Below are 12947 nucleotides of genomic sequence, written 5' to 3' on the forward strand. Positions count from 1 at the left end.
CTTTCTTTAAATAGTATTACACATTTTTTGCTGCTTTGGGCGGTATATGTTTTCAGTAAAATGGCTGCCATTGGCAGCATGGATGAGTAGCAGCTACTCATGTATACATATATTTCTCAAACTTTGCCGTCTGTGTGTCGTCTGGTGTCATCATCTGTTTGGATATCTGTCGGTGTGTCCGGCTATAGCTATTAAAATCTTGGATGTTAGAATTCCACATTGTGCTAGACTCGAACTTGCAAAGATTGCGACTGCAAGTTTCAATTCTATGAATTTAACGGCTGAGCTATAGAGCCCTTAGCATTTTAACACGCTGTTATCAAATAGTGTATGCACACGCAAACGATGTATTATTTGAGCATTGCGCCCATGCGCTACGATGCCCCTATTATAAAATATTTTTCGCCTAACTCTATGCAACACGATGATTTTTCGTCATTTTTTCGTTAGGGCGAACTTTTTCTGTCAAATGATATCAACAATTATCTCTCTCGAAATTAAAATTTGGCGATTTGTGTACTGATTATATACGTTATTAAGAGAGATGAGTTGGTACCCGTTATGGTAAAAACAGATTCGCAAACAGATAAATGACAAAATTTTAGTTCAAAGGTTAAAGTTCACTAAAATACATACTAAAACTTCTTTCAAGTATGACTTTACTTCAAGTATGACTTTACTTCAAGTATGACTTTACTTCAAGTATGACTTTACTAAACTAAATTCATTTAAGTTAGATTCAGCGTCATGTTACATGTCTGTCTCGAGGGTAAAACTCTCCATGCAGTACATTGCAATGTTATATTATTTTGCAGATCATAACCACAAAATGCACTAAAGTCCTACTCGGTACCTATAGCTACTATGGTTAACATAGTATTTTGTTACTATTTTTAATGATGATGATTTTTACCAGGAGGTCATTGCATTATATAATGAATATGGGTTTCTATACCACTATGTACGTCTATAGCCTACAATATTTTCAGATGCCAACACTGGCATGCGAAAATTGGCATGCCAACACTCAAATGAACTAAAATCATATACCCTAGGACACTTATATTTCGCTAGTATTTAGTTTCGTGAATAGCATAATGAGTAAAATTTCGGTACAACTTAATTTCGCAGCTCTGCCGAGTGCGAAAATATAGTGATGTGAAAATAAATGCAGTGGAACAAACATAATTAGATTCCTCAGGTTCGGTTCACCGGTAAAAAGAACAATTTTCAATGTGGGAGTAGTTTGTAATTGTAAACCGCAAGTAGAATTGTGTGGCCCAGATCGATAATGCAATTTGATCGCTTGCTGCCATTTGTTTCTTGGACTATCAATAAACAAAGATATTAAATTCCGCATTTTCACTCGTTCGTTATGATAGTTTAGTGTAGCTCATGAAATCTTCGCGAGAGGATGACTCCGCGAAAACACGAAATTTAGATGATGCGATTACATAAGTGTCCTAAGGTAATTACATACCAAATAATTTTTCATTGTAATCGTAGCACAACATACTATATTTAGATATTACTTGCTAATGATTTCACTTTTACATTTAAACACCTTTACATTTTTAATTTTTTTTTTAATTTATTTCAACGAAACACTTTTTTCAAGTTATGAAATTTTAAACTTACGGTTGTTTGAAAACCTTTACAGTTGTTTTGTTTTTTTAAAATTTATTTGACCCGCACAAAACATTTTCCTCATGATATGAAGTTTGAAAGTTACAGTTGTTTGACAAAGTTTGAAAACTTAAGTTGTTTTTTTTCTCTCTTAATTTATTACAATTACACATAACAAAGAAATTTTCTGTCCAAAGACTTTTTTATTACCCGAGCAATGCCGAGTAGTACAGCTAGTACAAGTATACGCTGAATATGCTAATACAGTATTAAACAAGAAACTTGCGATATAGTACCTGGATGTGAGAATCTTGACAGACACGTCGGAAAAACCAGGCAAGTTCTCAAACTGTGTCATATTTATGCGAGAAGGGATAGCTCGATCAGACATGGACCTCTCTATTGTTGGATGCATAATCATATAACCTTGGAAAGATATGTATAGCATAAATTAATACCCTTTTCCTGGTTAGGATTAGAAACATAGTTTGTGAGTGAAATGGCCATCATATACTTTTTAATGGTTATGATATTACCTAGTGACATTATCCAACAGGTAGTCGAGGCAGCTACCATTTGTGAACTATAAGTAGGTAACTTATAGTACAAGGGTTGTACTTATGGTACAAGGGATGACACAGCTAGAAACAGAGAAACTGGTACAAGGGGTGACATAGCTATACAGAGGAACTGGTACAAGGGGTGACACAGCTATACAGAGGAAAGGAACTGTTACAAAGGATGACACAGCTATACGGAGGAAAGGAACTGGTACAAGGGATGACACAGCTATACAGAGGAAAGGAACTGGTACAAGGGATGACACAGCTATAAACAGAGGAACTGGTACAAGGGATGCCACAACTATACAGAGGAAAGGAACTGGTACAAGGGATGACACAGCTATACAGAGGAAAGGAACTGGTACAAGGGATGACACAGCTATACAGAGGAAAGGAACTGGTACAAGGGATGACACAGCTATACAGAGGAAAGGAACTGTTACAAGGGATGACACAGATATACAGAGGAACTGGTACAAGGGGTGACATAGCTATACAGAGGAAAGGAACTGGTACAAGGGGTGACACAGAAAGAAATGCTAAAGCTTCAATTACCTGAGCTATCAACCAGGAAGCTGTAGAGCCGTGGTCCCTTGCTTTGCACAACCACATCTGTCAAGTCCTCCAATGTTATATCAGCTCCCACAACACCGATAGGCTTTCCATCACTTGATAGACACGGTGTAGTCAAACTGACCACCAACCCTGCAGCCACAACAGATTGTCTCATATTGGACAGTGCAGAAGGCATGTGGAGCAAGGAATAGGTAAAGGTGAGGTCATGGAAACGTGGGGCTAAGAATGGGTGCATGCGTGGCCAGAGACAGGTGCTGCTAGGAACAGATAGGTGCAAAATAAGACAAGGATGATACAAGGAATGGCTGAGTGCAAGGTCAGAGAAGGGTGAGTTGTAAACTGTACATTGTGTGGTGTAAGCATATTGAGTTACGCCAGGCATACGAAGAGCAAGAGGAGTATGTGAGGAGTAAATGAGAGTGTACATTGTGTGGTGTAAGCATATTGAGTTACGCCAGGCATACGAAGAGCAAGAGGAGTACGTGAGGAGTAAATGAGAGTGTACATTGTGTGGTGTAAGCATATTGAGTTACGCCAGGCATACGAAGAGCAAGAGGAGTATGTGAGGAGTAAATGAGAGTGAACAGCAACAAAAATAAACACATTCCCACTCTAAGGGTATCAACTCACATCGACTAGGACAAAAAGACAACAGTGTACACAACACGCAGAGTGAGGGGGGATAATCTCTTACCGCTATCCGTCAGGTCATTGTGTGGGATGGAAATTACCATTGTATCCTCCTCGGTACTATCCTCTGGCACAAACAAACTGTTGAGAGCAGCTGCCGAAGCGCCCACAGAGCTGACGTCATGATAGGTACCAGGCTATGGATAAGAGAGGAGACGAGTCACATTCATCTGCAGCTATTTACAAATTTTTTAAGCGATGCATCTAAGCAGAGTTGAATAACACTTACCATGACACCTGACCCTGTGTAGACCAAACCATACTTGGAAAAGTTCTGCATGGCCATATCCCTAAGCAGTGCTTCTTGGTACAGCATTGTCTCATCCCCTGTAATGGTGTTATGATAATCAGAACAGAGGTCAGAGTCGCTCAATTAAGACTTAATTGAGTGTGGCAAGTCCCCTTGCCTGCTTCTCGACTACCATATCCTAGCAGAATATTTGCAGCAACAGAGAGGGAGTGTGAGTGGACATCAAGCATGGATTTAGCTAGAAAGTATAATGAAAGTGCATAGGGCCTGAAGGAGGTAGAGTGCTATGAAAGACAGAGTACTGCCAGTGAGCAGCTAATAACCCTTTGCACTTTGACAGGTGGTTTTCTGACGTTGCATAGCGTATATCAGAAACCCTAATGGCCGGTATACCGGCATTCACAGGGCTCTATTTACACACGGTGTTTCGATATAACAGTGCAAACCAATCGAATTAATCGATATAACAGTGCAAACCAATCAAATTAATCGATATAACAGTGCAAACCAATCGAATTAATCCTTACATAGTGCACTAGACTGGAAATTTTACCTTTGCTTTTCCAAATATGTTTATCAACTTCCTTCATTATTATAACAATTTTAGTGGGACAACATTGTGAAAAAATTTGATGCTACTCATTTGTTGGTATGTGATAGATGATGGTGATAGATGATGGTGATAGATGATGGTGATAGATGATGGTGATGCAGATGGTGATAGATGATGGTGATAGATGATGGTGATAGATGATGGTGATAGATGATGGTGATAGATGATGGTGATAGATGATGGTGATAGATGATGGTGATAGATGATGGTGATAGATGATGGTGATAGATGATGGTGATAGATGAAGGTGATAGATGATGGTGATAGATGATGGTGATAGATGATGGTGATAGATGATGGTGATAGATGATGGTGATAGATGATGGTGATAGATTATGGTGATAGATTATGGTGATAGATGATGGTGATAGATGATGGTGATAGATGATGGTGATAGATGATGGTGATAGATGATGGTGATAGATGATGGTGATAGATGTTGGTGATAGATGATGGTGATGCAGATGGTGATAGATGATGGTGATAGATGATGGTGATAGATGATGGTGATAGATGATGGTGATAGATGATGGTGATAGATGATGGTGATGCAGATGGTGATAGATGATGGTGATAGATGATGGTGATAGATGATGGTGATAGATGATGGTGATAGATGATGGTGATGCAGATGGTGATAGATGATGGTGATAGATGATGGTGATAGATGATGGTGATAGATGATGGTGATGCAGATGGTGATAGATGATGGTGATAGATGATGGTGATAGATGATGGTGATAGATGATGGTGATGCAAATGAAGAATTATGTGATACTGTCTATAATTTTGCTGAAGATTTTGAGTTAGAAAACAAAAGACGGCCATGGTTCAAAGGGTTAAGAAGATGGAGATGGTTTCAGTGAGCAGTTATGAAATATCAGACAAGCATTAGCTGCCCCTATATTTACTAACCATCAGTGAGACCATATGTATGGATGACAAGCTTTTTATTGCGCTTCATATTCTCCATCATGATGGTGTCCAGCACTTGCTTCGGCTCACTGAGAGACACAACAGATCCCTTGCTAATGTACAGCAGCATGGCATCTGACGCTGCAAAATAACTGCTACTTGCAATAGACGTTACGCCATGTTGTTTTACTAGATATTAGCAGAAACTATACTAAATCCAAACCTAGGAGAAATGATATAGAGAGTGCTGTGTAATAGTGATGGGGAGACAACAAGCACTGACCAGGAGGCAGAAGAGTAAAGGCAGCCTCAAGGCCTTGGCTATGATTGGCTTGTGTGTTGGCAAGGGTCAGCTCATCAATATACTTGGTGAGGAGAAACTTGTTGAGCGGAGTAGCTGGCCTCAGGCGATCTTGTATACAATCTGCGGGAGGGTATTCCAGTGCCCCGGCCAGCGCAATAATGGCAATCTAGACAGAGTTTTAGAAGTATGTACAGTGCACCACTGCAGAGCATTATGAACACTTTAGCATCAACCTTCATTGCATCCACACATGAACCTGGTATGCTTTGATAAGACCGCTAGCAAAGGTTTCTGTACTAGTGAGTAACGGTAAGGAGGCTATCGGCCAGGCCCTCTCCAGATGATTTTAGACAAACTCTAGTGAAATAAAACGATCTTTAGATGTTGTATGTACCGTACTTTTCGGACTATAAACCGCACCCCTACATAAGCCGCATCTGCTTTATTTTCCAAAATGACAATAAAACAATACATAGGCCGCACCTTTGTATAGGCCGCACAACTCAGGACGGTGCTTTTTAACACGGCAGCAACTTTCCTGTTTAAAACGGAACAGTGCCTAACGGCACAGTTTCGTATTAATCGATGCTTTTTAACCTAGTGCCTAACGGAACAGTACCGTTAGGTATTGTTTCGTATTTTCTTTCACCGCTAGAGGCGCACTAACAAAAGATTCTGGTTAATGCGCCCTAGCGATGAAAGAAAAAGCCACAGAATAGCCACACCCTTATATAAGCCGCATAGCTCAAATCCTCAGAAAAAAAGTAGCGGCTAATAGTCCGAAAAGTACGGTAGTCTATTTGTGAGACGAGCCAAGCGCTGGTCTGAATAGAATACTGGCATATTCAAATGGAAAAGTTCAGCCCTTGAATTAGATGAAACGAGGAAGGGCAGACCCAGAGATAGTGTAAGAAGCAACATATCTGACACAATGCAGAGAAACAGTCGTCTACCAGCAAACCTGGTGATTAGAAGATAGGGAATTGAGAACTTGTCTAGCCAACTCTTTAGCCGTCTGCCACTGGTTGAGGTTGAGGGAGGAAGACCTGTCTATCACCAGCACAATATTCTCTCGCCGAGGAGCGATCGTACTCGCGTACACATCCCTACAATTCAGAGCAGCAGTCACATTACACAAGTTTTCAATCAGATTATGTGAGCAAAAACATTGCATCAGCCAGCCAAAATAGCATGAGGCATCTTAGAAAGAGAGAAGACAAGTGCTGATTAGCTGCATACCTGTGGCGGTATCCTTGCACCAGCAAACATGGGATCGTGGATGAATTGATTTGGTGCGCTGGGTACTCATTCTGCACCCCTTCCGTTGAGATGAAATACTGCCACTTGAGTGAGGAGTAGCGTTGCACATTCTGTGAAACTAGTAGAGAGAGAGAGAGGACAATTATTGAATGGATAAACAGTGTAAATGAAAACTTGATTCTCGTGAGAAGAGTAATTCGGAGTAGTCATTAACAGATTGACGTTGAAAACCCTCGCTATCACTCATTGAAGGGGCAGACAACTGAGTGTCCAGCTTTGATCAACCATCTCTGATCACAAGACTATATAAAAGCAAATAGGATAGTGAATTAATGCCATTACTTACACTTGCTTGTTAGATTTCTACCGGGGTTGAAAGTCAATCTAGAGACAGAATAGGGTAGGAAATCACAAACTGCGATCATGGAGCTTGCAGCGTGTTGCTTTTCCCTCCCACCACCATCAGAACTCTTTCCGTCACTGCAAATTGTGTGCCAGAAGCTTTTTTAGAGCAACAATGGGCCATGATTGCTTCACTGCTCATTTTTCACTGATTAATTAATGTTTGTAATTATAAATGAGTCATAATTATATTAACATCCCTGTTAACAAGTGAGTCATCTACTAATATCCCTGTTAACAAATGAGTCATGTACTAACATCCCTGTTAACAAGTGAGTCATGTACTAACATCCCAGTTAACAAGTGAGTCATATACTAACATTCCTTTTAACAAGTGAGTCATGTACTAACATCCCTTTTAACAAGTGAGTCATATACTAACATCCCTTTTAACAAGTGAGTTATGTACTTACATCTCTTTTAACAAGTGAGTCATGTACTAACATCCCAGTTAACATGTGAGTCATGTACTAACATCCCTGTTAACAAGTAAGTCATCTACTAATATGCCTGTTAACAAATGAGTCATGTACTAGCATCCCTGTTTACAAGTATGCTAACATTCGTCACAATTTTTTCAAAAGTTGCATGATCAAAATACCTTAGCTAAACCAGCTAAGGTCAACATATATAGTTGAATCAGAGCACCTTGCTTTACTATCAGCAGATAGCCCTAATGCAAGGACTAGGTGGAGAGTGAAGCATACTAACCCAAATATAGAGGAGTTCAGTGAACAACATGGAAGTGACTCTGATATTGGAGTGCGTTGGTGAAAACCATAAAGACTCTGTACCAAGGCTTTGTTGGCGAACAGCAGCTGGCGATATGAAGTCAGCTTGGATTCAAGAGCTTGACCAATCTAGTAAAAATAAAGTTATCACGCAAGGTTCCAAATGTGATTATAGGTGAGCACACATAAGTCCGCTAAAATGGGCTCTGTATCCTATATTTGGATGGCAATCACTGATCGAACTAGGGGAGCCTGCAGAACAGACACTCAAAAGGATAAGACCACATAGGCGAATAGGTGAGAATTATCATGTTACAGAATGGATAAACCGAAATCTACTAAACCGCATCAAAATAATCTTCAAGGTACACATGGTTGGCACGCACTATTGCACAAAATGTGTTTGTTTTACCTGCATGGCTTTGGCAGGTAGATCTTGGGCAACATCAAGATAGTCTATAGAATCAAAGATGCTCTGCAAGAAAAATCATGGTTGAAACTGTGACTCCAGAGCAAAGATAGCCAAATTATGGTCTCATCATTACAATTGACATACATTGCACCCTCAGGTTACCATGTCCCTGTTATACGATGTTTCACCTTATGATATGGAACAGCATGTTTTTTGTCTCCTCCATAGGAAATTCTTTTCGCGATACAACATCAGCAAAGATTTCTCTCGAAATTTAAATTTGGCAGTCAGTACGCTGAACACGTTGGAATAATGAAGATGCTCATATGCTATTCATCGAAATCCCCCCAACGACTGAAAGAGACTTACGATGCTCTCCCCCTCCCCTTCTCCTTCCCCCCTTCTCACCCCTCCCCTCTCCCCCCTCCCCTTCTCCTCCCCCTCAATTCAGCGATATTCATTATAAGTTATAGTGAAAACGAAACCAGAAACATAGAGGTGATAAAGTCGTAGACGATGACAAAGTTGAAGTTTGGTTTAGTAAAATACATACTAAAACCTAGCTTTAAAGGTTGACTTGCAACAAAATTCACATTACAGTTATTTGGTATCAAAAGATTCACCATGTCTAACTCTGTTGTGTTGTAGGTGCAAATTATGTGGGAATACGATTACAAGCTCTTAAAAGCTAAAAAACGAACAGCTAATCGCAGCCACACGAGACCGCCGTAGTTTGGATTGTCTTTCCAAAACAGCTCAAATGGGACATAGTTGTTACAAGATGGTTTCTGTTTACACTTTCATGCAACCTCATTCGTCGAAATATTTTTACAAATATACTTCACGCATTCAATAAAACCATGTCTATTGTTTTTACGCGTCTATTTTATCGTCGTTGTAATGCTGTGACTTTTAGCAGTGATATCTTATAACTTACTGTAAAAATTCGTTTAATTTTTTAGCCTTAGCTTGAAGGAGTACATATCATTGTCTGATTAACATGATGAGCCTGTTGGTCACCTGTGATAATCAAAAAATGCAGCAGAAATTATTCGCGTTGTTTGGCAGGAAGTATTGGGTCACATAATAAGATTACGACTCACTGATTAGACCAAGCCGAAACAAAACTGTAAAGTAGCGAGCATCTATATTTGATACGGGGTCTTCAGTAAAACCCGAAGTGTTTGACATAAACTAGTGCTACGATAAGTTTTATATTGAGCTTTATATTGGCCTTTCAATTCACGTGAGAACATCACATGACAAGACAATAACCAAATGTAATGAATACGTCAGAGAAATAAACAGATTCCAATCTACGGCGGCTTTTCATTTTTGAGCTTTTAAGAGCTTGTAATCACATTTCCACATATTTTGCACCTACAACACAACAGTGTAAGACATGGTGAGTCTTTTGATACCAAATAACTTTAATGTGAATTTTGTTGCAAGTCAACCTTTAAAGCTAGGTTTTAGTATGTATTTTACTAACCCAAACTTCAACTTTGTCATCATCTACGATTTTATCACCTCTATGTTTCTATGTTGCAATTCAACCTTTAAGTGTGCGTTTAGTCAGCGAAAGTGATTCAAGTTAAACTCAGTTTATGTTATACATCTGTCTCGAAGGTAAGAACTTCCTACAGTACGGTACGTACCACACATAGTAGCCTACATGGTAATGTTACATTTTATTGCAGATCATAACCACTAAATACAATAAAGTTAGCGTGGGCAACTATAGTTACTAAAGTTAACATAATATTTTGTTACTAATTTTTAATATGTAAGCCTACAGTACATATGAAAATTTTTGATGTTTTCTACCAGGGGATGATGGCATGAGATAATTACGATGGAGATAATTATCTATGAAATGATTACTATATTACTATACTACTCTATAGGATATTTTCTCCTTATGATGTCAACACCAGAATGAATAAAAATAGTATGAGGAGGGTCCACTGTATTAGAAAACACCAAAATAAAGCAAAAACCAGGCACTAAACAGTGTGGTCCAATTATGATTAGAAAACACCACAATAAAGTAAAAACCAGGCACTAAACAGTGTGGTCCAATTATGATTAGAAAACACCACAATAAAGTAAAAACGAGGCACTAGACAATATGGTCCCAATTATGAAATAGCGGTTTGAGATGACTCAAGCTCGTCAACTAAATACTGACATGTATCTTGAGGGCATGTCACTCAACTGTTTCACTTACTTGCAGAGTGATGATGCCAAGTTCTTTATTGGCAAGCTCCCGCAAGTGATCTCCAATGCTTCTCACTGCTTTCCTTAGAACAACGCCCGCCCAAAGATTTGAGTCTATGGTATCTTGACTGTCTGATCTCAAATTGTGGATCACAAAGTTTTGGGCATTCTGATTGTAGTGTATTTTGCTGAGTTCCTCCATGGCTCGCTCCTTGTCCGTCTCCGATGAGACATCAGGCAACATATAGAGGAGCAGCAGGCAGTGCACTACAGCAGCTTTGAGATGTCCATGCGAAAGGCACAACATGGCTCACCTTCTGTCAGCTAGGCTTCTGCAATTTTATTTTCTCATGAAGTTAGCATGTAGTAATGGCAAGCCCTGTACCTACAGTGAAACATACAATCTAGAAGGTCAACACAATCCTATCATTCAGTCATGCCAGAAGTAACCGAGTTTATTGAGAGAAAACGTCCAACAAGCATTGTCAACAGTGGAGCACTTTTCGGTAACATTAACAAAAATTATTCATAATATTTAGTACATTAACATAAACTTTGTAATCAGCATAAGTTGCAAACTGGTCTTGTTCGTCGCGCTGTTGCTCACTGATTGGCTAGATTGGTCACAGAAATTTGCGAAGCTATCTGACGTGTAAATCAGTTATTAAGCACTATTTTGCTTGTGAAATTGCAACACCAATACATTAAAAACACCAATTATCACATAGCATAATATAGCAGATGCCCCTACAACATAAATAATATATTCTGAGAATGCTTATGCTATATGGATTTTATTTTATATGGACAGTAGAATACTTGTATATGTAAATTGCCTAATACATTCCAAGATCAAGGGAAAATATTGTATTTGGGGTCATTAACTAACCAACATGATCAGAGATGTTACGCGTGGAAACTAAGTAGCTAGAGAGGTAAAAATGTAAGCATACTTGAAGGAAATGTGGAAATCCCAAAACTATTTACTCAATGTAAAAAATTGGGTTTCGTTTAAAAAGCTATCCAGCTGATTTATTGGTGGAATCAACCAGTAGTTTCACTCTAAATACCCTTCAACATTCGTAAGTATTCAACTCCCAATAGCCCATCTATTTTATGTATGAGCTTGCCACTTGCGAACCGTTACTAGCTTCTGACACTATAGAGAATAACAGGCACATACATATTTCATCATTAAAACCTGAATAAATGATGCTAATTATAGCCTGTAACTATTCAATGTAAACTGTAAACAGTAAACTGTCCAATGACTTACTTCGCTTAACCCAACATGCATTTTCAAGGTTTGACTCGAACATTATGTCAGTTTAAGCAAAAATTGCGAGAGTAGAACAACTTCTACGCTTATTCCATAACTAAGCGCCACCTTCTAACATTAATTTTTAGCTTTTCAATGGTGGTTTTGTTCTTGAGTATCGAGTTGTGGGCATTTGATAATGCCAAGTTCTGGAGGTTTATTATACCAAAACATTTTAGGTGCCAAACCATGTAATACTTATTTAGAATTGTTAGATTAGTATTCGATGTTCCATGCCGCCTACATAATTTGGCGGTTTTGACTGTGTTCATTGAATAACATAACGCAACATTCGTTAGGTTTTTGTGATTATTATTATTTTGGAATACGCTTCGTTACGCTGAAACAAGTCATAAACCAAGCCTTGACAACAATTATTACACCAAACAAAGGACAGCAAACTAGGTGCTTCTGCTAGATGAGTGTCAAGATGATTTCAATGCTACCTGTCTGGAATAACAGCAGACAGTAGAATGTATCATACAGTATTGGCGATGGGTCTTTTAACGCGCCATGTTGCCTAAACATCAAAACCTTGATTCAATGCATATATATATATTCCCTAGTGACGCTGAAGTCTCAGTCTGAGAAAATCAAAATAATTTATAATTTTAATTGCTATATGTATCTGTAATTGGCATTCTCTGCCAAACTTGTTATCCAAGATGCATGCGCGATAGAAACATCCGTTTTACTATAGTGGTTTTCCTATCAGTACTTCTATTGTCACTATCATAGAAGGAAATATGTCATATAAAATCTCGAGGGGGTTCAGCACAACTCTACGGAATTATCTCAGATGAACGAAGTAGTGAAATCTTACCTCGCCCGCAAACGGGAGAGCAGAGTTGTGAAACACCACTAAAAAATTGCAGCTGCGTGCGCTCAGAGCAAAATAATCAAAGTACGTGCGCCAACAGATGTCTGTCGGAAAATTATTTTAAAAAACTCAGTGTTGGTCGCTCATTTGAAAATTAGCGTTTTTGCATAATTGTTATTGTTTTTGTTAACGTCAAAGAAAATAATTTAAGGCGATGGGTTAATCAGTTGTTTTTGGCAGTTGAAAC

The 12947-nt window shown here is 38.8% G+C and overlaps 1 protein-coding gene across 1 annotated transcript in view; it reads right to left on the reverse strand.

Annotated features, from left to right (window-relative positions):
- Positions 1–10804, reverse strand: part of LOC137386990 (VWFA and cache domain-containing protein 1-like) — a 36398-nt gene extending 25594 nt beyond the window's left edge. Inside the window, exons 1-12 of the mRNA XM_068073252.1 lie at positions 10573–10804; positions 8343–8405; positions 7911–8059; positions 7144–7277; positions 6777–6915; positions 6499–6643; positions 5517–5703; positions 5234–5374; positions 3685–3782; positions 3460–3592; positions 2745–2894; positions 1923–2052 (exon numbers count right to left, since the gene is read on the reverse strand). Of these exons, the coding sequence (XP_067929353.1) occupies positions 1923–2052; positions 2745–2894; positions 3460–3592; positions 3685–3782; positions 5234–5374; positions 5517–5703; positions 6499–6643; positions 6777–6915; positions 7144–7277; positions 7911–8059; positions 8343–8405; positions 10573–10764 (1661 nt within the window). The 5' untranslated portion in view covers positions 10765–10804. The remainder of the gene's footprint in view (positions 1–1922; positions 2053–2744; positions 2895–3459; positions 3593–3684; positions 3783–5233; positions 5375–5516; positions 5704–6498; positions 6644–6776; positions 6916–7143; positions 7278–7910; positions 8060–8342; positions 8406–10572) is intronic.
- Between the last annotated feature and the right edge of the window lie 2143 nt (positions 10805–12947).

This window comes from Watersipora subatra, chromosome 2 (assembly GCF_963576615.1).
Source record: "Watersipora subatra chromosome 2, tzWatSuba1.1, whole genome shotgun sequence".
Classification (NCBI taxonomy): Eukaryota; Metazoa; Bryozoa; class Gymnolaemata; order Cheilostomatida; family Watersiporidae; genus Watersipora; species Watersipora subatra.